A 20,595-nucleotide genomic window follows, 5' to 3' on the forward strand; every position below is an offset into this window, starting at 1 on the left:
CAGGTGGCAAGGGAAGGCAAAGGACTTTCCCACCTGGCAACCAGGATGTGCTTTGGCCTAAATTTCTGCTGGGAAAAAAATAAAAAAATCCTTGTCCTCGACTTGGGACTCGCTTTAGAAAGAGCTGCTGACTGAGTCAAAAGCTGGATTTTTGTGAAGGCTTTCCTGCTTCCCTTTTTACAGCAAGCCAAAAATATTTACGTCAATATCTCTTCTTTAGGATTTAATCTGCAGTATTAACATTCCTTGCAATGGGCTCGGTGCAGCACCGCAGCGGAATGAACTCTGGGCAGTGACTGAGGGAAAGAACTGGAAATAAACATCAAGCAAAAATCCGGTTTATTCTGGGAATTAATTTCCCACCTGCCAGCTCTCCGGTAATTAACAACCCCTTTGTTAGTCTGTTAGATAACTTCCTATGGCACAAGGGAGCTGTCTGAGGGTTAAGAGCTCCCGCAGCTGCTCCGTCCTGGCAAGGTGTGAGCTGCCCCAGCAGTCGCTGAGAGGAGTTTTGCCACACACTGCTGGGGGAATCAGCATTGGGCCCTTTGCAAAGGCTCTTCCACTCTCCAAGCAGCCTCACCACATTCTTGGCAATGGCTTTGCCACCTTACAAGGAAGAGGGGTGCCTCCAGGCTTGCTCTTCACCCCAGTGTCCCCCCACAGCCGGGGGTGCCGGGGCTAAGCCCCCTACTCTGCACCCTGTTTGCACTTCAGTCTTGCTGCTGGTGCTACTTTTTCTAAAGGGTTGAACCACAACGTCTCATGTAAGTGATTCAGGGCAGCAGCATGAAACAGCTCCTTAACCACTGGGAACCAGCACAGCCCCACTGACCTCCCTGCTCATTTACACCCAAGTGTTGCTCCCCACAGTGTCGATCATTCACAGACACAGGCCCAAGGCCAGACACCCCCCGCAGTTGGCACAGCCTGTGGAACATGGCCCAGGTCTGCTCAAGGCACCTTGCTTGGCCAGCAGCACCCTTGCCCCTGCTCACTATCCCACCTGGTGCCCAGGGCCTCCCCGCTCAGGGGTGGGAGCTGCAGAGCACCCATCCTGCTGTACACCCATCCCAGCATTGCTCTGGCCTGGCCCAGCCTGCATATAGACAGGAGAAATACAGCTACAAGGTTTGAACCCCCCTGGGTCTGCTCAGACCAAGCTCTCTAGAGATAAGCAAGAGGAAGGAGGCAAGATGCTGATGGACAGAAAGGCAGGAGAGGTTGTAAAGTCTGCAAATACCCTGTTTATGAGCACCATCAGCCATAAGGGCTCTGCTGGGCAGGACAGACACTGGCTTTGTGCTTTTCTACAAGGAAGATGCCAAACAAGCAGTTGCTGGCAAACCCCCTAAGCCTAGTGCCTTCCTTATCCAGCTTTTAAGCTCCTGAAAAGATGTTTTGACTGCATGGGTTTTGCAGGCCCCTGGAAAGCCACCGAATCCTTTCTAAGAGGGTGGTGAAAAACAATTAGGAAAGCAAAGCCTGCTGTCAGGAGTTTTAATTTCACAGGAGGGAGAGCTGTCTCTCCTCTGGAAAATCTAACCAAGGAGGGCAAAAGCAATGGAGAAACTACTAATTGAAACATGCTTTTCAGAAAATACTTAGCTTTGAGTCTTTTGGGTTTTTTTTGTGAATCAAGTGTTCCAGTTTTGGCTACATTTCAGATAATTTTCACCATGATGAAATCCTACTGATGGCCGGTAAGAGGATAAATCACACAAAGACCCCAGTGTCTGAGTTTTGCTGTCCTTCAGGGTGTCTGCCAAGACAGGCTGCTAGTGAACTCATCACGGGCATTTTAGCTGCGTGCAGAAACACTTGCATTATGCTAGAGTCCATTGTCAGACATGAAGTCCTTACTCTCAAAAGCATCTGCATAGAGGAATACATCTGGAATTACTGCATGTCTCTCTCCTCTGCTGTCTGAAACATGTAAGAAAACTTCAGTTACTGCAGCATCTAGCTTCTACTGTGATTTCACCCAGTGTATTATAGCTTTAATTTTCTGACCTGATCCCACTGAGCAGCTCTGATGAAGTCCTAGGACCAAGCTGACTTTTCAACAATCAGCATGAACCAACTCCTACCACCCAACGTGCATTTAGAGCTAAGCTACAAGCCAACAAAACAAAGAGAAAACAAGCAAAGAAGCACCCAAGCATCTCGGTGTGTTTCTTCCTGAAGGGAAGAGAAGGCAGAGGCAGACCAGAAGCAGATGAGGCAGGTGCTCATCATGTCAGTTAATATGCAGCTGAGGTGGGTCCAACACTACAACAACCGATAAGGTACAAGCAACAGTATGACACTGAGATGTCCGATAAAAAGAGGCTTGTTATAAGGATTATTCAAGACATGGTCATTAACTAGTGGTAGCTGTATATTATAAAAGATTACCAGTGTTGGGTTTTAATTAATCAACTGAATTTTGATTTCTAAGGAAGAGTATCTGTGGCTGGTGTGATACAGACATCTTTCTCCTGTTTGGACCTAGAAGAAGGACAATCTTCCAAAGAGCTTGGGTTTTTCTGGAGCCCAATTTATTCCCCATTTTCAAAGCTTCCCAGGAGGCTTTAGCTGTGCAACTCCTGATAATTAAGGAGTTTCAGCCAACTTGAGGGCAGAATTGCAGCCAAGTTATCACTTCCTAAGGTAAGGTTTCATATGAAAGCCAACACTAATGACAGCAAATTGACAGAATCCAGCCGATCCTGGAATTGGCATAGGCACTTCCCTTTCTCAATGCGCTCCAAGTGAACTAACAAGGAGCTGAACTAGTTTCTGATGCCTTCAGAGTGGCTCAACAGGGCAAGAAAGCAATATATTAATACCATGTGGTCCTACATCTCTCACTCTACCTCCACTCTTGCAGAAAACATGGCCCTTGCCACTGTTGCACTGCACTTCAAGGAAATGAAAGCTGCTGTATTGGGCAGCTGTCAGGTGAAAGTCTCATGCTGAAGAATATGTAAAATAAAGCAGCAATAGAAAAGTCTGCAGACCAACAAAAAGCCTGACTCTGCCCCAGGCCCTGCTTGGTGGACAGGGCATTGGCACGGACAACATACTTTTGGATTTAAAGCTTGCCACACTCCTCCTTGAGGGAAGCGAGAAACATAAGCCGCACTTACCTCCTCCGTACATCTGACACAAGTATGGAAACCTCCACACATTTCCCAGCCCCACAGCGTAGGAAATGCAGGCAAAAATGAACTGCAGGGGGTTGTCCCATAGCGGCCGGGATTTCTCCATTGCCTCCTTGCAGGCAGAGGTTCCAGCAGAGCCTTCGTGCCTGCCCTCCTTCAGGTGCTCTGCCAGCCCTGCCTCAGACTCCACGCCAGCCCGGCTTGGAGGGGAGGGAAAGGCGGAGGAGCTGTGCTTGCCAATTCCTATCAAGCTTTTCAATTACTAATCTTATTAACAGGCACATACTGAAGTAGGAATGCTGGTAAATAGATTATAGACACACACGCAGAACTATAAAATTGGTACTTTGGGTGAATAGCTGCTTGGGTTTTGACTGGCATTTCTGGGAAGGATGTGAGCCCAGGGGTTTTTATCGGCTCACATGCCAACTTGACACAGGGATGGAACTACAGCTTGGTTCTGGAAATGGAAGACTCCTTCCTCAGAGGGCTCTCTTCCCTGGAAGGCGCATTTGTGTACGTGGCACCAGCTTAGGTTTGATAGCACAGGGGAAAGGGTTCCCAGACTATTAAGACTGGACTTGGTGATTGTCAGATCTGTCTTTTGTTCCCAGAGTCCCATGCCCTAAACAGGTCCTCAGACATCCCATCACTTGCACCCTGGTGCTCTCCCCAACCAGCCCAGAGAACTTTGCAGTTCCAAAAGCGGCCTTGAAACAGTTCCTGTCAGCCATGCATGTCCCCAGCCTGCTGCAGCCTCAAGTACAACACTCCAGTCTGACCCTCCAGGAACTCTACCCTCCCTCTACAAGCACTGTGTGAGCACCCAAAATAACCCAGTCTTCAACCCCACTGCTGCAGATGAACTTTCCTGATTTTTTTTTGCCATTTAAAAAATACTGTTAAGCAGCAGGGACCAAAGATATATAAAGACCACTAGGAAAAGGTGCCTCTGGCCCATTGTGGAGGCAGAAGGACTTAGGAGGCCTTTGGGTCATCTGAACACACACCGAGATGTCAGGTCTGAACATGAACCCTGTGTGCTTGGGCCCCTGCCAAGGTACACTTTGAGCTCAACCCCTTCAGGCAGGTCTCCCACTGAAGGAGTCTACCAGCAGTGTCCACAGGAATACAAAGGAGCTGAGAAAGTCCAAAGAGTCAGCTTCCTCTTTTTGTCTAAAAGACTGGAGTCTTTAACACCAGGACTGGTTGCCATTCGGGTCCATTTTACAGGTAAGACCTGCCCAGCTGCTGTCAGTCCCATTCCTCCAGTGCCAGTAACTTGCTCCCTGCCAGTGCTGTGCATCCTGCTCCAACATCTCACCAAGTATGGGTGAGAACCTCTACCACGGGGCCTTTGGACAGGAGCCCAAATTGCAGAGTGTGTCCTGCAGGGTTGTTGAGACCAGTAGGACCACTCTGGGGGACTTGCTGACAAGCCAACTGCAGCAGCAAAATCACAAAGTGGGACATCACTTTTTTTGCATGTTATAAAAGGTGATTGCAAAAAGTTTGTGCATCTTCTGTAAGTGAATCCATTCTTTACAACTTGTTTTAGTGCTGCTGGAAATGGAGGTTGTAATTGGAAAACATCAGTTTGCCAAACCTCCCAGAGTAGAGTTTTGAGGGAGCTTGTGGCTCTTCTGCAACATTCTTACTGTTCCTGTCTTGCCCACAGAATTGCAACATGCCAGCCAGCCCTGGAAGCAAGCCTCATGGGGAACCCTGAATTCTGCTGGAAGGAATAACCTAAGGCAATTTTAGGTCCACAAGCTATTAAACTGAATGAGACACACTGAGCAGCTACAGGTGCAAAACCATCCCACATCAAAAAAACTTCTGCAAATTATTAAAAATAACATAAAAAATAAATTATTAAAAAGGTCAATGTCCATCGCTTCCTGTGGGATTTATCACAGATGATGCTTATAAATAACTTACAGCATTCATACAGCAGGCAGGACAGCTTAAAAAATAGCACAACACTTGGGATGCTTCTGTGTGAATGGATTACTGCTACTGGTGAGTAGAATCAAGTTAAACATTTCCTTGGCTCTGTACGTACTTCCCATTACATTTCAAACTAGTTCACAAATGGACTGTGGAGACTGTGAAAGCACAGAGGTGTTGTGTCCTTGGCTCAGGTCAGGCCAGATAAGGAAGTTCAGATGCAATGAAATTAATCCTTCTCTCTCTCACAAATTGCAGTCTCAAAAGCAGCTCAAATCACAAACTATTATGAGCTTTTTTTTAAAGGCAGTCATACCCTTAGGCAGCCAGCAAAGTGCCTGTCATCCAGTGGCTCCTCGTGAGACAGACTGTAAATATACTGGAAGGTACTGAAACAAATACCACTTAAGGATTCTTCCTGTGGGACTTCCCTTAAACACCTCAGATAATCAGAATGTTATTTCTGATGCCATTCAAGATTTCATCTCCTTTGAACTTTGCTTTGGGTTGGGCAAGGATTTGGGCTTTATCTGCAGGGACAAAGATAAGCCTCTAATAGACACATGCAAGAACTTCTGATCATTTCACTGGTCATGACAAAGAAGGATTAGAAGGTAATTATTTTCCCCAGTACTTAACAAATGTGAGAGTGTGGGGTTTTGGAAAAGTGGGTGTGAAAGGGTAGAGGTTCATCTTCACAGCAGGTCAGGGACCAGTGGGACAGCATGAGAACTGCCCTATGTAAATGTAACGAGAAGCTGGTAAACACAACAGAGAATCCCATTTCTCACTGAAGCAAAACTGGAAGAACTTGGGTGAAGGAACCAACCAAAAATCGTGGGCTTGTGTCTTTTGACACCAGCACAATAAGAAGCCAAGTGTTTCTCCCAGCTACTTAAAACACAAGCAGAAAGGCAGTCTGGAGTCCTAGCAACAGGTTGGGGACCATGATTTGAGGGTAGGAGAGAAGCTTAACAGATCTATTGCCAAAAGAGACAGAAACAAGGGAAGAAGGAATAATTCCACCAGGTAGCCTGGACTTGATTATGCTACATCTAACACAGCATCATAGAATCATTCAGGTTGGAAGATCATTGAGTCCAACCATTAACCTAGCACACTGCCAAGTCCACCATTACACCATGTCCCTAAGCACCACATCATAGGACTTGCTCCCTAGACCCTGCACCAGCTGCTTTTCTGGACATGCTCCAGCACCTCAACATCCCTCCTGCAGTGAGTGGCCCAGAAGTGCACACAGTGCTCGAGGTGCAGCCTCACCAATGCTGAGAACAGGGGCACCACCACCTCCCTACCCCTGCTAGCCACACTATTCCTGACGCAGGCCAGGATGCTGTTGGCCTTCTTGGCCACCTGAGCACACTGCTGGCTCATATTCAGCCAGCTCTCAACCAGCAGGCCCAGGTCCTTTTCTGCTGGGCAGCTTTCCAGCCACTAAGCCTGTAATGTCATATGGGGCTGTTGTGATCCAAGTGCATGACTATAACCCCTAGCTTTAAAAATAAACTTTCTGCACTTGCCTTGGTGAGCCAGACATATAGGAGGGGATCAAAGCATCAGTGGGAGCTAGCTCTGGCACTTAGTATTTTCCATTGCTGGAGGCATTTCCATCCCAATGGAAAAGTGCTGGCTGTTAGTATATTAGAGGTGTATCAAAGGGAAGCTATGGAAGAGCCTCTACAACCTCTGCAAATGTTTAGTGATGGTATCACAGGAAGAAGATATACAGCCAAGAGAGTTGCAGCCCACACGTGTTTTTTCTGCTTGGATTCATTGTCCAGAATTGCTGTGCTAAGCTCCATGTTTCTTTAATTTAGGAGAAATTAAAAAATCGAGCTGGATTTCCAGGTCTTTGACAACTGTTGTATGATTGTTCTACCTGTAACTGGAAATCGCTGTTGCTTCTCTGAGAAGTTATTAGGATTCCAATTATTCCTTCCAGCTCACCACTACTGCTTGTTTCTGGGTTCCAAACTGTAGATAATGCCTTTGTGGTCTGTACTCTGAAGTCACATCCAGCCCCTTAATCACTGTTAAAACTGTTTCGCACTACTTCAGTCTCCAGAGATCAAGAATATAAAACATCTTTAAGAAGGCCTTATCCCTGAGAACGGATGTCTGAGAAGAGTATCTCCTTTATTTTCCTTTCTTTTCTTTATCACCACAGCTCTACCAATCTTCTAACTGTGGGGTTTTACAGAGTTGTACCTCCAAGTTGCACTCAACACAGTTCCGATTCACAGAATTCACCCAGATTTCAGAACCTGCCTGTGTAAAACAAAGAGCCACAAACTGGGACCTCACTAAAATCAAAAGGATATCGGGCCTATTCAGTTATTTTGCTTGTCTTCTTCCAGCTCTCACTTTCTCTCAGTCAAAGCTTGCCTGCAGGTCCGGGAGGTCTCCGGGCAGCTCTCTTGCTCACCAGCAGCTGCCAGTCTTGAGCAGCCCTGTCAGCGTCCTGCACCAACCACTCCTCATCACCATTGCTTACAAAAGACACTCCAAGGCACTACATTAACAGGTTCCTAAAAAGAGTAATTAAAAAAAAATAAATTTAAAGCCTCTAGATATTAAGACTGCTGAAACAGAATTACATGTACCAACCCACCTTTATTAGGAGAAGAGTTGACTCCAAACAGGCTGCTTAATGTTTCAGGGTATCTAGGCACCTTCAGGGAGAGTTCTGTAGGTGGTCAGAGCAGACCAGGAATCCTGGGCCAATGTTTTCACATTCACAGGGTAATTCCAGTGGGCACATTCTCTGATCAAAACTAGTTAGAAACATTTATTATAATAATAATAATGGTAATTCTTACCTGCTGACATACAAACTTATCATCAAATAACATTGTTTTGCAATGTGTTCTAAAATGCCTGGCCTCCTAGAGCAGCTCAGACTTCAGCTTGATCCATTTGGCCATGTGACATCACAAGATGATTCATGTTTGTTTCCTGAGGGAGTAAGAACCATTCGACTGTGGTCTGACAGCATGAGGTATCAGAGAGAAGCCAAGAGCACTCCTTGATTATGTCAGAAGGGGGAAGTCTGACTGAGAAATCTAAAGAACTTTCTAGCTAAACTGAAATCTAAGTGCCTGGCACTTTGGATTTCCCAAAAGTAAAGTATGTGGGAAATGTCCAAATTGCCACTTTTTTTACACTGGTCTATCAAGTAAAGAGGAGTACTTGCAAGTTTAAGTGGTATACATTAATACTCATCCTAGAACATTAAAAAAAGCAAAGCTACTATCCACAGGAGAAAAAACGAATAAGAAGTACTTTATGAGCAGCTAAAGAACATCAGGTAACACACTGTCTCGTTAAGAAGGTAGCAGGCAGAACTGCTGGGTCATTTGTTAATGACCAACTGCTGAACTCAAGTTACCATTACAGCACAGGGTTGTTTGTTAGCTGTCAGAATCAATACTAGCTAAACTGAGCTGCCTGGATTTCATTCCCATAGAAAATACACTTCAGTTTGTGAGCAAAAAAACCCCACCCAGCTGGAAAGAGATTTGCTTCCTGCAGATCAACCAGTTAGGGAGACATTTTCTTTTTAAACATTCCTTTCAGGCATAACTAAGCAATTAACAGCTGAAATGAAAAAAAAACCAACACAACCAACAAACAACACACAACAGATTATGTCCATTTGATCAGTATAATGGACTTCTGAAAAACAAAGGCTGGTAAAAGCAGAACTAGAATTTACAGTTCAAGGAAAGAAGTGAAGTTTTAGAAACATCTGACACAATCAGGTGAGGTTCAGCTGTCCCCTTCATCTTCAGAGTACTTCACCTATCTCAAGAAAAAGAGAATAGCTACTGTCTAATTCTCCATGTCCTCTTTGATGGGTAAATCATGCCTTTCTTCACCCTTTGCTTAACATTTTAGAAACAATAATTAAGCTCATTAAAAGCAGTGTCATTACAAAAACAGACACAATATTCACCCAGACAAGTACACCTGTTGGTTTCAGCATAACTGATTTGAGGAAGCACAGGCCAGAAAGCTCTTTGGCACATTCCTATTAAGAACATAACATTTTAGTGACTGTACAAGGAGCAAAATAATACCTTTCATTAATTTACCTGACACTGCATGAGGAATATGCCCATGAAGCCCTATCACACTACAGCAATAATATCATGCTACAGACACAGGACTTTTATCTCAGACAACCTTGCTTAACCAGTGGGGGAAAAAGGAAAACAAAAGAATTTATAGACTGCAAAAGTATGGCAGGTTTGAACGGAGCATCACTGCTTGAGGAATTTTAACAGCTTTGCCCATCTAAGAAAGAATGAGAAAAAAACGATCCATTTCAGTTCAAGCAGCTGCTGAGACAAACACTGAAATGCCAGTTTCTGTAACATCCACACATCCACGCCAGCCCTTTCCCAGCCCTGCCACTGGTACACTTGTGTGTACAAATGGCTGTGTACAGCCAAACAACTGTTTGACGTGGTGTGCCTTTGGGCACCAATCTGTAACTTACATGTTTGCATTCCTAGCAAGATTCTCTACTGGTCTGATTTCTACAGATATTAAAAAAAAAAAAAAAAAAAGCTATACAAAATATTCCTATTAAAAAACCAGCTTCTTAAAGATAAAGTGTTTGAAAACAGAATGGTTTATTTGGAATAAATACAACATACATACAAACAGGGACAGATGAACAAGTAGAATACAGTACTAAGAGGCTTCCAGATAAACGCAAGACAAAGGAGCACAAGCAAGAGTTGGGAGAAGGAAGAGGTTCTCTGGTGAGGTTACAATAGGGAAAGATGAAAATATCTAAAGATAACTTACTTCCCAAGAAAGCTGCTCCATTAGCAACTTTCCCGTGCTTTTTCAGATTATAAACTTGAAGCTAAGAGTACTGGCAAGTACTGTATTCTGGTGTTCAAATTTGTTTTAAACAAATTCAAGTGAAAAACTATAACTCTGATTGGTGGCTTTATTTGAAAGGGTCCAGCACTTCTGCTACAAAGCATATTTACCTTACTATCTAATGAACACCCTCAAGCAAAATGTTATAGATCACGTTTTGCTGAGGTATGAGATGTCCAGTATCAAATAATATTTCAGAACCAGCACATTTATTTTTTTCCTCCTACTGATGCAATTTCCACATACAATGCCACTCCATGGCTACATTAACTATACAAAAGTAACAACGGGAGTTTCCACTTCAAAGACATCAAAAAAACCTCTGATGTTTATTTTTTGTCTTTTTTTCTTTTCTTTACAAAAATAAACTCCTTTATTTGCAGAGAATGGTTTCAGTTCTTCAATAAGCTTGCTTGCTATTTCTCAAGGAATATCAATGGTTAACAACTAAAGACATGACTACAGTAATGAATACCTATAAACTGTAGGTTTATAAGGAGTAAGATAGGAGTTTCAGCATCTTATCAGTATTTATAAAAAGTTTTTTAAGCACTAGAAGCAAAAATTATACTATTCAAAACAAAGATTTTCAAAAAATAGTATCAGTCTACATTTTTTTATCTACGGCAGCCTCTGATAGATCAGATATTCCTGGTGTTTTAGTCCTCTGGCTCATATCTGAGGAGTAAAAAAGATAAACACAAATATAATAATTAGAACAAGAGTAAAAAATATGAGACATTTTTTCTCTAAAGAAAACATGAAACCCAAGCAACAAATTGCTGCTGCTAGTGACACATTCCTGTCAAAGCTCAGCGTACGACCTAGGGCACAGACAAAGGTTTATACTTTTTAGACTATTATCTCCATTTAAAATTGGCCAGTTTATCAAACAGTAGATGAGGGAATGAGCAGGAACCTAACCACAAATCACAAAATACAGGTAGGAGCTTAAAGAGAAGTTTTAAGTTCCACCTCAGTCCTCTTCCAACTTAGGTGTAAGGCAACCCATGTTGCCAAAGCTCCCTTAGCATTTGCAGAATGAGAGTCTTCTACGCAATAGAATGGCCAGGGTGCATTTTTCTTTCCTCAACACAGGCCTAACCCTGCTTGCGTTCCGTGGACTTCTCATTCTCATAAACAAGCATGGAAGAAATAAGATAATGCTGAAGCATCTGGTATATCTGCAATCTGTATCTCTGTGTGTAGCACCTGGGGGGTTACCTACTACATCCATTAATATTTTGTATTCTCTCCATACTAAATTATTTCATCACTGAGAGTAGCTGCTGTTACACACATCAGTCCTATTCACCTGGCATCCACTAGAAGGATTGGCTTGTCAAAAATCAGGCAACAGCCAACTAGAAATTTCAAAGTAGACTATACATTTTCCCTTAAAAAGAGTGCATATTCCAATATTACATAGGAAGCTTCACAGTTATAAAACCAAAATGGGAGTAGAACACGGATCCAGAATATGGATCCAATTTGGACAGAGAGAAGAGCACCACTTACTTGGAAAGCTTCTTACGTAGATCCTTTATCTGTTCGTTCTTCTTAGTGAGAATCTCCTTCATGTTGCGATAGGCAGCTGTTTGCTGAAACTTCTTCTCCAATTCCTAAGTAATAACAACACCAACATATTATTTACATATTGTAAAGACTAGGCTAAATATGCCTCTTTAAAAAGATCACTTGCTTTTCCTCCTCAAGTTTCAGAATAACAGCTTCTCTAACTTGTTTAAATGTAGGTAAGTCAGCTAGCAGATTCAAATATTACTGAGAAAGGCAGAGAAACACAAGCTATATTTTCTAATGAAAGCAGGATAAAAGTCTTCTGAAGACTGTGTATACACTTTTCATTCAAAAACTTCTATGCAGACAAACGTGCAATTTTGAAGTTACCTAGTTATATTCACACTATTAGTTGTGGTTTTGCTGTGTTATGTACAATGTGTTTTTCCACTGAATAACAAAACCACACTGGCAAAATTGTGATCAGTAAGTCCCGCATCCTGTAGCGTTTGCCTTTTAAATTACTAAGCAGTGAAAACGTGAGTAAGGATGTCACCTTTACCTAACAATAACATGCTAACCTTTTCAGCTGTGGACAGCTGATCCTGAACCCTAAGCAAGTCATGCTTTGTTGTCATCAAGTTCTCTTCCAAGAATTTCTGGTTTGCAGTAGAGTCATTCAGAGTCTTCTCAAACTGGGATTTCAAAGCTGCCACTTTATTCTCCAGCTCGGTGATATCCTGGTTTGCATCAGCCTTCAAAAGAAGAAATGTTTAAGATATGTCAAATGCAAGAGAAGAAATATTTTAAATGTCAAGTGCCAAATTCCAGTTAAAGTGGGAATACCTTATTTTTTAATAGTTCTGCTTGTGCTATTCCCATAAAGTCTAAATTAGAAGTAATTTTTAAGTTAAAGCACCAACTTTAAAAGTACAATTTTAAAAATTGTTAATAAATGCATTTTAGAGATGGCTGGAATGGCTTCTCTGCCAAGTTGAGATTTCAAATTCTTGTACTTCTTTAAAAATCAGGTAAAGTCACAGGATGAAGCATATCACAAGGAGCTATTGAGCATACAGAAATAGTAAATTAAAGCCTGAATGTCTATGCTATAATGTACTTCTAAAGCAGCTAAAATAGCACAGGCATTTAAAAAAAAAACCATTAGTGTAACACAGGGTAGGAAAGGATAAAAGCGTTAAGGCTTATATTAACAGGCATTGATATTGCACTGTTCTCAGAGACCTTTCAAAAAGAGCTTTTACAGTTGCTTGTGAAGCAACTTCCCTATTTCCATGTGAGAATAAACAACCCAAACTCTTCTGGACCATCAGTCCTGGGTCACAAAACATCATATTCCTGAATCTGTTCTAAGGATTTCCGTTTTTAAAAAACCGTTTCAGGTTTAAAAGCTCGACTTCAACCTCTCAAAAGTATAATGACTCAGGATGAGGCTGAACCAGAAGCACTTTAAAAACAACAAAAATCTAATACTAAGGAAGCTCTGCTCCTTTTTCTATGTGAAAGGTAAGATTTGAGACAGAGGTCAAGGCTGCGATGCTGAAAGGCACCACATTCATAGGAAACCACTTGGTAACAGTACCTGTACGAAAAAAAGCTTATTTTGAATTTTGAGACAGAAGTCAAGGCTGCGATGCTGAAAGGCACCACATTACATTATTTGTTTCAGATCAGAACAGTGATCTAAACTGTAGTATAAATCAATTGTGTACAAAACTCTAAATCCTCAAAGCTAAAGTGACCCAACAAGCAGTCACTCCCAAACCAGGATTCACACTTAGTGTGTGGAACCATATTAAACTACTTTAAAAAATAAGGTAGAAACCTGCTGCGATAAGAGTTGATCCTTGAAGAACCATTGTGATTGGGAAGTCATTTGTCCAAAGAATTTGAAAACTATTCCTTTAATTAGGAATTGCATTCATATGACGTTACTGGCACTCATTAAAATACGGAGTGAAACCAGATAAAATTTGGCATTTTTTCCAAACAACTAATACATTAAGTGAATAAATAAAGTAGTGCATTTCAGTTCTATATCTACCAGCTAGTTTCAACAACATATATATGTCTGTTAACAGAAAATGTAAAAGCTGCAGAAGAAACTGACAGATTATAGAGAGCAAATTAGGACATGAAAGCTGAAGATACTTAGCAGCCCTGACATTGAGGTCCATTCATGTTTAACCAGAAAATTAGGAGATTTGGCTCCAGTCTTTTAAACTACAAACACTATTATCCAGGATTTAATAAACACGTTTAATATTTTAAACCTTTAATAATGTAAGGCTTAACAAAACAGATAAAAAAAATATTTGCCATGACTGATAATTCAAGTACCACATTAAATAATACTGTTGAATAGATTCTGAAAGTCACTAAATAAAATTAAAACATATGAAGAAAGCTGAGTACATACCATAAACCAGTTAGAAAGCAAAATAAAAAGAAATCAGGATTAAAATATGAAAATTAAAATATATGGAAATATTTTATGATATTGAGCTTCACTTCCAAACTTGTAAATACTGCAGAAACTAAAAAGTTGGTGTCTTAAAATAATGCAGTGTTCTCATCTTGTTAAAAGTTTGAACTGAAACATTTTCAATTTAAGAAACAAATCACACAAGACAAAAACTTCAGGAAATTCTGATTATTGACAAAATAAGGGTACAATTTAAAAAAAAAATACTAAGGTGACCATAACAGACTTATCTGTGTCAACCTGCACGATTTATACCTTCTCAGGTTTTTTTTTCTCCGCAGCAGCAACTTAATCATGTTTGAATCCTTGTTTTAAAAAAACGATTAAGAACCTCAAGTAGTAAAAATAAACAGTAAATAATTTTTGACAGTAGGCTCGTATGAGTAGAACTACATAAAAATATAAAATATGTCATGTGATCCTTTATCACTGACATTTGTTGCAAAACTTAAATTGATGCTTACGAATATAGAACAATTAAATGTAAGTATTTTAGGTTTTTAAAGTCTGGAGAAGGAGCAAGTCGGGCTTGTTCGTGTCAATATCAAGTGTGACAAATGCTTGAAAGAATTAGTGTTTTATTGTTGCTATAAAAACCAGGTTAGAAAGCATTCTTTCATTAGTAAATGGGAAGAAACAAACATAAATAGATTTTCAGCTGTTAATACAAATATCACCTCTGAAAAGATGAACTCTGGAATATTACTTTCTGATAATATTTGGAATAATACTTTCTGATAATAATTTATCATGGCTTAAGTGACACAAAATTCATATCATAAAATCAGCTAATGTTCTGGATTATCTGCTGACAGACCAGCAGGAACAATGTCAGAGGGAACATGATGATACTAACTTGAACTTTTGCATTTGCCAGAAATGAAACACACCATACAGACCAACTTTTTAGACATACAGGCAACAGTGGTGTTAAACAGATTTGGGGGGTGGGGGGGAATCAATTATATTTACCTTTTGATCTCCTTGGATCATCTGTAAATCCCTCAGTGACTTCTCTAGTTTGGACTTTTCATCTAGGGCAGCTGTAGCCTGTGATACATTGAAAGTGTAAAACCTCAGAAACATATTTAAATTTGATAAGAATAATAACCATAGGATACTTATATCTATCTATCTATCTATATACACACACACTTTTAAAAATATGTAAACAGCACTAAGTATCCAAGCTTACAGGGAATTTACCTGTGTTTCTATGGTCTTGAGTCTGACCTTCAATTTTTCATTCTCTTCTTGAAGACAGGCAACTGTCTTTGGGTTAACAAAGAAGAAGTTTGTGAACACTCTTGTGCTACTTTGAATTTTCCAAATATTTCAAGTAAGCAAACACACTCCATAGCTTAGGAAAGCAAACAAGCTTCTAAATGACTATGAAAATGGCCTTTCTAAGAAATCAGCAATTTGTTTATTTATTGTTTCCTGCCTGAGTCAGTAAGAAATTAAAGTTTCCAATTCTACTGTAATATATAGGATGGTTCATTTAAGTTTGGCACATGCTTTACTGAATAGAGATTAGTGAGCTCAGATCTTGTTAGCACCAGGATTCCAGATAAAGAAAATTGCATGTTCAGAAAGGCAAATCTCACTGCTGCCCATCATTTGTCTTTTCAATCGACAGGCAAATAAGAATTTATTCATAGCTTTTGTTTAAGAGACAAACACCAGATAACTGCATAAAACATTCAGTGTCACAGGAAGGAATCATGTTTTATATCAGAATAAATTCACCAGATGAACTCTGAAATATTTTTGAGGAAAAAAATAAATAAAAAAGGCAAGAGATGCACATATTCAATAAAACACTGTTATGAATCACAGACTCATAGAGTGGCTTGGGTTGGGAAGGACCTTTAAGATCATCTTGTTCCAATCCCCTTGCACTAGATTAAGTTGCTCAAAGGCCCATCCAGCCTAGCCTTGAACACTTCCAGGGAGGGCGTAGAAAAAGATTTTGAGATTACTTCTGAAAGACAATTACATCGATCTACAAGTAAAATATGTCTGAATTCTTGAATGCTTCAGCTATCTTGATGGACCATTTTGGTAATGGAGGTTAGAAGACAGAACACCACTCCTTGCTAGATTTCTTGACTGCCCAGAACATAAAAACACATTGTAAGAAGTGTGGCTTTTTTTAAAAGTGCAGTTGAACTAAATGAGTTCAATAGCTAATAAAAATTATCAGTAACATTAACTACTAGAATGTGCTTTGTAATTCTGAAAATCTGTAGCAAATGAAAAAATCAGACATTTTCAAAACCAGTAAATTCCAACTTTTTGAAGTGCCTGTTTATTTAGGAGGACTTTAACCAATTAACAAAAACAAAGACTGAACTGTAACAGGATTGCCTCTGAGTGATACAGAAAATGGCCAGTAACCTAATAATTTCAGCCAGCTACATAATTTAATTTATTTCCTCATTAGAAAACCAGCCAACTACATGGAACATACTAAATACTCTTTTCTACTAATTTATCTCATTACATGGAATAATAAATAATTACAAAGGCCAAAAAGTGTTCACTATTGCAATACACACTAGAAACCAGAACAGCACAATAAATTTAAGATGCTTTTCAATATTTATTAACTTGTTAGCATTTCACTTCACATTGTGGGGCACACTACCTTGATGTCTACATAATGACAGGCACATTATATACATATATTACTGTACAGCTCTCCAGTTCAGCTGAATAAGCAGAATGGTCATTAATCACATCGGCACAAACAGACAAGTTCTTACCTTGGTGAGCAGCTCTGACCCACCTTCATTTAACGGAGCCAGTTTTGGTTTCATGAGATCTGTACTGGGCTAAATAAACAATAAAGGTTAAAAAATTTAATTATACAGATTTTTAGAAGGAAGAAAGGTATTCCTTTAGTCTGTAAAATAACAATTGACACTCAATTCAGAATGGCCCTTTATTTCCAGTTCATTTTTACTGATACCTTGGCTTCTAAGTTATATCATTCACTTCCAGCTAAAGTTAACCAAATACACTGCATAGAGACATAAAAGGATTGCAAATTTGAATTTACAAAAGACCATCAATGCTGCAGCAACGAAAATTTAAAAAAAAGTACAGGAAATAGAAAAAATGTGAGTGATTCCAAGTGGAAAAAATATTTACGCAACTCAAAATCACTTTCTTCTTTTAAGTATTCCAATCAAAAATATATTAACTAAATACATGCTCAGGCTACAAATGAAATCAGGTGCAACCACAATCATACAAGATAAGCCAGAGTTGTATCTGTGTTGTGGAATCTTCTCAGCTCTGGACTTTGGGTCAAAGCCTTGGGACAAGCGAATCTCCCAGACCTACCCCGATTTCTAGAGGAAAAGGAACCCAGGAGTAGACCTTCCAACACATCCCTGGTGAGGCTAACTTTGGGATGAGGATTATGAGACACATCCAGGGTGTGCAGAATCCACAATCTGGAAACAGTCACTGCAATTCAGTGTAAGCCTTGGTGCCAAACTGCAAAATGCTCCTTTTTGGAGTAGTAATTTTCAAATATATTTTTCAAAAGGGCAGGGGGGTTTTGGTTTGTTTTTTGCTTGTTTCTTTGCTTTTCTCTCTTAAACACAGTCAGTACTAAATATTTTAAAGATGTCTCGACTCCACATGACATTTGATTGTGATCTGATTAAAAGAAAACCCTACCTTCTTGTTTGAAGATGTAAATTCTGACTTTTCAAACTCGGCAACTTGTTCCAACAGTTCTCTTGAAAAGAAAAATAAAGGGAGGCATTTATATCACATTACTATTAAAAGAGCTATGCTATGAAACACTTTTTACCAGGCTGATGCTATGCTCTTCACTGCATGCAAGAGTACAGAATCAAGTTCTATGCAAATACAATAAATGCAACAGAGCATGCCCTGCAATGGCATGGTATATGCATTACAACTGTATGATGTAGCATGCTTGAGTCAAATAACATCTATTCAGACCAGAAAGACTTTTTAATCAAATCCTCTCATCTGCTCTTAAATGATTAATTCAATTAAGAATATCATGGAATAATGGAATTCTCAGAGCTGGAAGGGACCTCTAGAGATAATCCAACAGAACTAGACAAGAATGCCTAGAGCACATTACTCAGGACTGCATCCAGACAGATCTTGAGTATCTCCAGAGAAGGAGATTCCACAACCTCCTTGGGAAGCCTGTTCCAGTGCCAATAAATATTACCAATATAAACATCTTCTTGACAGATGTGAAATTATTCTGTACCATGTTACTTTACAGATGCAAGACTCGAAAACAACCTATCATTACTGCAACAGTAAGAGGACAGGTTTCTGTGGTTAGGAGAAGAACACAAACCATCTTTCTCATAACTGACAGACACTCTGTACAGCCCAAGGTGTGTTACCGATTCTCCAGCTCGGAGATGTCCGTCTGTAACTTGAGGTACCATTTCTCAGCCTGTGAGAAGAGCTGCCGCAGAAGCAGCACGTTGGTGTAAGCTGTGTTGATGAACTCCGACTCCACTTCGCTGTGCACAATGGTCCGCAGCCCATCCAGCATGTCCGTCACCTCATCAACTGTGAAGGTCTCCTCAACGAGCCTGAGCAAAGCAGCCAAGAGGAGTCACAACTGGCAAAGGTCACCACTTTGCATTGTTATGAGGCCTCACCACACAGCTATTGCTCTTATAAAATGCAGCGTCCTTCTGAAAACATTCCCTCTCGGTCGTTATTAGGTGGTCATGGCACCACTAATCGCTCCTGGTAGTTAAACTTTCTCTTGGAAACATCACCAACACCAGTGGGACTTCTGCCACACTATCACGTGCAGTGTGGACAGCAGAGGTAATTATAAAGGTGTAATGCCTATCTTAATCCCTAAGAGTTTGGACAACTTAGCTTTCAAAGGACTTGACCTGTAACCTTTGGAAAATGACTGGGTCTTTCTTCCTCACTAAGAATGTACAAATGTAAATGGAGAAAAGATACACCCTAAAACATTTAAACCTGCAGCTGTTGCTGAAGTGTTTTGCTTCATTCTTGCTTGGAACCACCACCCCCCTCCCCTGGTACCTGCTGTCCTTAAGGTCCTGAAAACAAGAATCCACTGTTTTGAGACACAGGCCCCGCTTGAAACGAGCAAAGCGCATGTAGCTGACCACTTCATTCTGGTGGTGCTCGTTAAGGCCCAGCTCTGCCTGTGGGGGAGGACAGAAGCACAAAAATACACACACAATGAAATAAGGGAAAAGGAGCATAAGTACTGTGAAGACTTGCTTTCTGACTGGTTTCTGCGCCTGCTTGCATAGGGTCATTTTGTTAACCTGGATGTCAACAGACAACCGTATTTTCACATGTGCAAACCTCCCATCATGCTCCCACTTTAAAAGCAGCACTGACTTGGAAGCAAGTCCTCATGGAACAGTACCCTCAGAAAGTCACAAAAAGCAGAGATATTCAGAGAGGATCAGAATCAGATACCACTGCACGGGAGAGGAAGCTCTTGGATAAATTTGTCTTTGTATTACATGGTCACACGTATCAAGTACCTGAATGATGAAGTTTTATTGATATACTGACAAAACTGCACTGGAAAGTATCTTATGCTTCTTTGTCAGTTTGCAGTTAAAAAATTGAGACTTCCAATATAATATTCAGTGAGAATCTGAAATTATTTCTCAACAGCCTGTTGCCCAGAAACAAATATTCCCAGGGGCAATGAAGAAATAAGTGGTTTTTTTAGATCCTGCTAACTAGCCCTTCTATGCAAGCCTAGTGTCTGAGCTAGTACTGCTGATGCTGGAGACAGCAATGGAGCAACTGAGGCCAAACAGCTGATTTGATCACCTTGTCCTCATTAATGCAGCTGTGCAGGGCAGCTCCAGGTAACATGCAATACTGTGATACCTGCATGAGCAATACTGAGAACAGGAGACCTTGACTGCCTGGACTTCTTTTACTAAAGAATTTCTTCCTCATAGCCAACCTAATTCTCCCCTGGTGTAAGTTGAGGCCATTTCCTCCTGTCCTAACGCTCGTGACTGGGCAGCAGAGACCAAAACCTGCCTCACTGCACCCTCCTTCCAGGGAGCTGCAGAGAGAGCTGAGGTCTCCCCTCAGCCTCCTGTCCTCCAGGCCAAACAACCCCTCTTCCCTCAGCTGCTCCTCAGGAGACGTGGGCTCTAGGGCCTGCCCTTCCCTGGACACGCTCCAGCGTTAACAGTTTGATTAACGTTCTCTTTGCTGGAAAGGAGTTTTCTGCAGGTGAAAAGCTTCTCCTCGCTACGGACAGAAAGCGAGACAGACGCCAACAGCACCGACACAAGCACATGAACCTCACACATCAACCAACGAGCGCAGACCAAAGCCGCCCGTGACCTCCCAGCGCAGCTCAGCACCCAGGGCACCGGGGCCCGCAAAACCCTCCAGCAGGTCCCGACACGGGCGGCACGGATGCCCAGGAGGGAGGGCGGGCGGCAGCGGCCGCGCCCTGGAGCGGCCTCCGCACGTCGACGGGCCGACCCTGCCCCGCACGACTCGGCCGGGGCCGGGGCC

The 20,595-nt window shown here is 41.2% G+C and overlaps 2 protein-coding genes across 2 annotated transcripts in view; both read right to left on the minus strand.

Moving 5' to 3' along the window:
* The window catches only part of SLC6A20 (solute carrier family 6 (proline IMINO transporter), member 20), a 13,752-nt gene extending 10,322 nt beyond the window's left edge, over positions 1 to 3,430 (minus strand). The window contains exon 1 of the mRNA XM_009994104.1: positions 3,132 to 3,430. Within this exon, the coding sequence (XP_009992406.1) occupies positions 3,132 to 3,252 (121 nt within the window). The 5' untranslated portion in view covers positions 3,253 to 3,430. The remainder of the gene's footprint in view (positions 1 to 3,131) is intronic.
* Positions 3,431 to 10,672: 7,242 nt separating this feature from the next.
* Positions 10,673 to 19,233, minus strand: LZTFL1 (leucine zipper transcription factor-like 1). Its single transcript, XM_009994105.1, has 9 exons — positions 19,114 to 19,233; positions 18,447 to 18,641; positions 17,731 to 17,791; positions 16,806 to 16,874; positions 15,244 to 15,309; positions 15,010 to 15,087; positions 12,113 to 12,286; positions 11,532 to 11,635; positions 10,673 to 10,691 (listed from the first exon to the last, which is right to left on the minus strand). Exons 1-9 carry the CDS (start codon positions 19,188 to 19,190, stop codon positions 10,673 to 10,675), a joined length of 843 nt encoding a protein of 280 aa, XP_009992407.1. The 5' UTR covers positions 19,191 to 19,233.
* Between the last annotated feature and the right edge of the window lie 1,362 nt (positions 19,234 to 20,595).

The sequence above is a fragment of the Chaetura pelagica genome, unplaced genomic scaffold (assembly GCF_000747805.2).
Source record: "Chaetura pelagica isolate M959 unplaced genomic scaffold, ChaPel_1.0 scaffold642, whole genome shotgun sequence".
Classification (NCBI taxonomy): domain Eukaryota; kingdom Metazoa; phylum Chordata; class Aves; order Apodiformes; family Apodidae; genus Chaetura; species Chaetura pelagica.

Bases quoted from the DNA above. Each gene is read 5' to 3' on its own strand.
- LZTFL1 (XM_009994105.1), bottom strand. From the start codon at position 19,190: ATGCGCTTTGCTCGTTTCAAGCGGGGCCTGTGTCTCAAAACAGTGGAT. The intron at 15,310-16,805 runs GTAAGAACTTGT...GTTAACCCAAAG, and splicing joins GGTCAGAGCTGCTCACCAAG to ACAGTTGCCTGTCTTCAAGA. The intron at 11,636-12,112 runs GTTAGCATGTTA...GTTATTACTTAG, and splicing joins AGCTGTCCACAGCTGAAAAG to GAATTGGAGAAGAAGTTTCA.